General features: G+C 66.7%; 1 protein-coding gene and 1 pseudogene across 1 annotated transcript in view; one reads left to right on the forward strand and one right to left on the reverse strand.

Moving 5' to 3' along the window:
- The window catches only part of PCSK4 (proprotein convertase subtilisin/kexin type 4), a 10,564-nt gene extending 9,984 nt beyond the window's left edge, over window positions 1-580 (reverse strand). Inside the window, exon 1 of the mRNA XM_008593354.1 lies at window positions 392-580. Coding sequence (XP_008591576.1) covers window positions 392-580 — 189 coding nt within the window. The remainder of the gene's footprint in view (window positions 1-391) is intronic.
- An 87-nt stretch (window positions 581-667) lies between these two features.
- The window catches only part of LOC103608974, a 4,919-nt pseudogene continuing 2,739 nt past the window's right edge, over window positions 668-2,847 (forward strand).

The raw sequence follows: 2,847 nt of genomic DNA on the forward strand, positions 1-2,847 counted from the left end.
CTGTCCGCACACCGCCCCCCGGAGCCGCTCGGGCTCGGTATTTGTGCGAGGATCCAAATCTGACCCGGAGGAGCGGGTTCGCTGCTGCCATAGCAACCCCACCCGCGCGTACTTGACCCCGCCCACTTCCGTATACGGCTGTCCCTCGACAGTCAGCCCTGTCTCCTCTCCAGGCCAATCAGAATTGGCCTATCCAGTGAGTCCCGCCCTCCAGACTTAGCTCCGCCCTGTCCCCGCCCCTCAGATCCCGCCCCGCCTGCTTTATGATCAGCCCCGCCCCTCCAGTTCGTCCAATCAGCGCTGGTCTTTCTGCGGCCTCCCCATAAGCTCCGCCCCCTCAGCGGCGCAGCCAATAATCCCCAGCCCTGACGCCGCCGCTCCAATCAGCTACGTCCCCCTCCCGCTCGGCCAATCGGCGCCCGGTCCGCGGCGCCCCGCCCCCCCGCCAGCAGTTTCCTGGCGGCGGCGGCAGTGGCTGGCCAGAGGGCGATGAGGCGGGGGGGACGGGGCAGGCCCCGCCTCCTTTGTCCGCACCGAGGGGCTGCTGGCTGGTGGCTTCGAGGACCGCTTCCGGCGCCATCTGCTGGTCTTGGGCGCTGTGTCCCCTGGCTCACTCGGTGCCTTGCTGGGGACTTTGCTGGGGACCTTGCTGGCAGGCTGCATGGGGATGATAGTGCCACTCGGAGACTGGACCAGGGGTGGCACCTGGCTGGTGGGGGCACTGGAACGGTGCGTGGACCCTGAGGACTGATGGGCCATCTGTGAGGGGCCGGAGGAAGTGCTGGGGGGCGGAGTACGCTGCTGGGGCTGGCTGGAGGAGTTGCCTCGTGACCGAGGCTGGCCCCTGGCCTTGCTGGGCAGCTGGGAGCCACTGGCAGAGCCGGAGGGCAGCTGGCCCCGGGACCCGGAGCTGGGGGTGCCTGAGGAGCGAGACTGGGAGTTGGCTGAAGTGGCATTTAAGGGGACCCCGGAGGCTTGTCTGGACCCGAGGGGCGGGAGGGGAACTCTGTCCAGCAATCCGTCGAGGACTCTTTGGAGGTGCCTGACGTGGCCCCCTTCTTGCCAGCCAGGAGATCCTCGCCAGGGGCAGCGGGCTGCTTCAATTGTCCGTCTGTGGCGGGGTCAGGCCGGACTGAGCTGCAGAGAGAGGGTCAGGTGACATGAGGTGGCTGGGCCCCTGGGGCTCTGCTAAGCTGCTGGAGAGCGGGAGGGAGGCTGGAGCAGAGGAACTTGGCCACCGAAGCGCTCGGGGCGCTCGAAGCCAGGACCGGTGTCGACAGGCGCTATCTTGCCGGGGGTGAGCCGTCCGCGGGGCGCTCGCCCCACTTCGCCGACGGGCACACTGAGGCTGGGACCTGCCCCCTCCGGCATGCCCTGGCGGTGGGTCTGCTCCGGGTGGAGGGCGCGCCCCACTGCCCAGCGGGGACACCGAGAGCCCGGGGTGGGGTCGTGGACCAGGATCCCCGGTTGCTCACAGCCCTGCTCCTGTCCCCTCAGCGTGAGCTTGGGCAGGGCCACCCCCTCTCGGCCCCTGCAGCACCCCCACTGCAGCCCGGGTCCCGCCGTCTCTGGGCGCCCGCCAGACCCAAGTCCGGTTCTTCCCGTTGCCCAGAGGCCCCGGGGCTGGGGGAGGAGGGGGCGGCACGGCTGCCAGTGTCCTGCGTGTCTGGCCGTGGACTGCAGCCTGGCGGCAAGAGTCGAGCTCATCCTAGTTTTCCTCGGAGGCCAGGAGGGCAACCGACCCGCCTGGGAGGATGCACAGGACCCTCCCATGTCCCCCCGCAGGGGACCCTCTTCTTGGCCTGCCCTGTCCCCTGCCCCGGCTCAGTAGCTTTGTGTCACTGTGCCTAAGGATTTGTGGGGTTGAAGTGCGTTGTTTGGCAGCTGTGATGGGGGAGGGGGGTTGGACTCTGTCCACGGAGCGGGGGATCCAGGCACCCCTGTTCCTCTCCGCCTTGGGTGGCCCTGGACCTTCCTGAAACTCAGTCTAGCAGCACATGGTAAGCGCTCCCCGTAAATGCCTCCCCCTGCCCTTTTAAAGGTGCTCTAAGGCCCACTGGCTCTGCCGCCTCTTCCAGGAAGCCCACCAGGAACGAATCACATGACACTTTGTCTGGACTCTGGGGGAGCTCTGGGTGGAGGGCAGTGCCACGTGTTTTGAGCACCTTCGGTGTGCAGATTCTGGGAGTCCATTTCCTCTCATTTTCCTGCCACTTGGGGGATCCAGGCAGCCCAGGGAGCTTCTGAAATCTGAGCCCAGATCCCGGAGCCCTCCCCGCCCCCTCTCCCCGTGTCCAGTCCCGTGTGCAGCTCTGCCGGGCAGCTCGCCCCGGCTGTGCCTGACCGTGGGAGCAGGCTGCTGACCTCTGCACTGGCTTTCCACATCCCTGGTATCAGTGGGCAGGGAATTTAGGTCACAGAGCACCAGGGAGGGAGGGGTCAGGGAGGGGTCAGGGAGGGGCCAGCTGGGGGCTTGATGTCTCCGGGGAGGAAACTGAGGCACAGGGAGGCAGGGGGCGTGTGGGAGGCTGCCTTTCCCACCTGCCCTGCCTGGGATTTCCATGCCCTACACACACACACACACACACACACACACACACCCCTCATCCCATCTGTTGCTCATCTCCAGGGCTGTGGCCCCCCTAGTCCTGATGTGCAAGGTCATCCTCCCCTTGCTGAGGCTGCAGGAAAAGGGATTCTGGAGAGGGATACCTGGGAGAGCCCCTCCTCCCCCTCTAGTGGGTCCCAGAAAGGGGTGTCTTCCCCGCCCCGTCGCTCAGATGTGAGAACCCTTGGACCCCACCTATGCCAAATCGCCAGATCCCACGCCCCCAGGTAACAGATGAG

Source organism: Galeopterus variegatus, unplaced genomic scaffold, assembly GCF_000696425.1.
Source record: "Galeopterus variegatus unplaced genomic scaffold, G_variegatus-3.0.2 Scaffold9028, whole genome shotgun sequence".
NCBI lineage: Eukaryota > Metazoa > Chordata > Mammalia > Dermoptera > Cynocephalidae > Galeopterus > Galeopterus variegatus.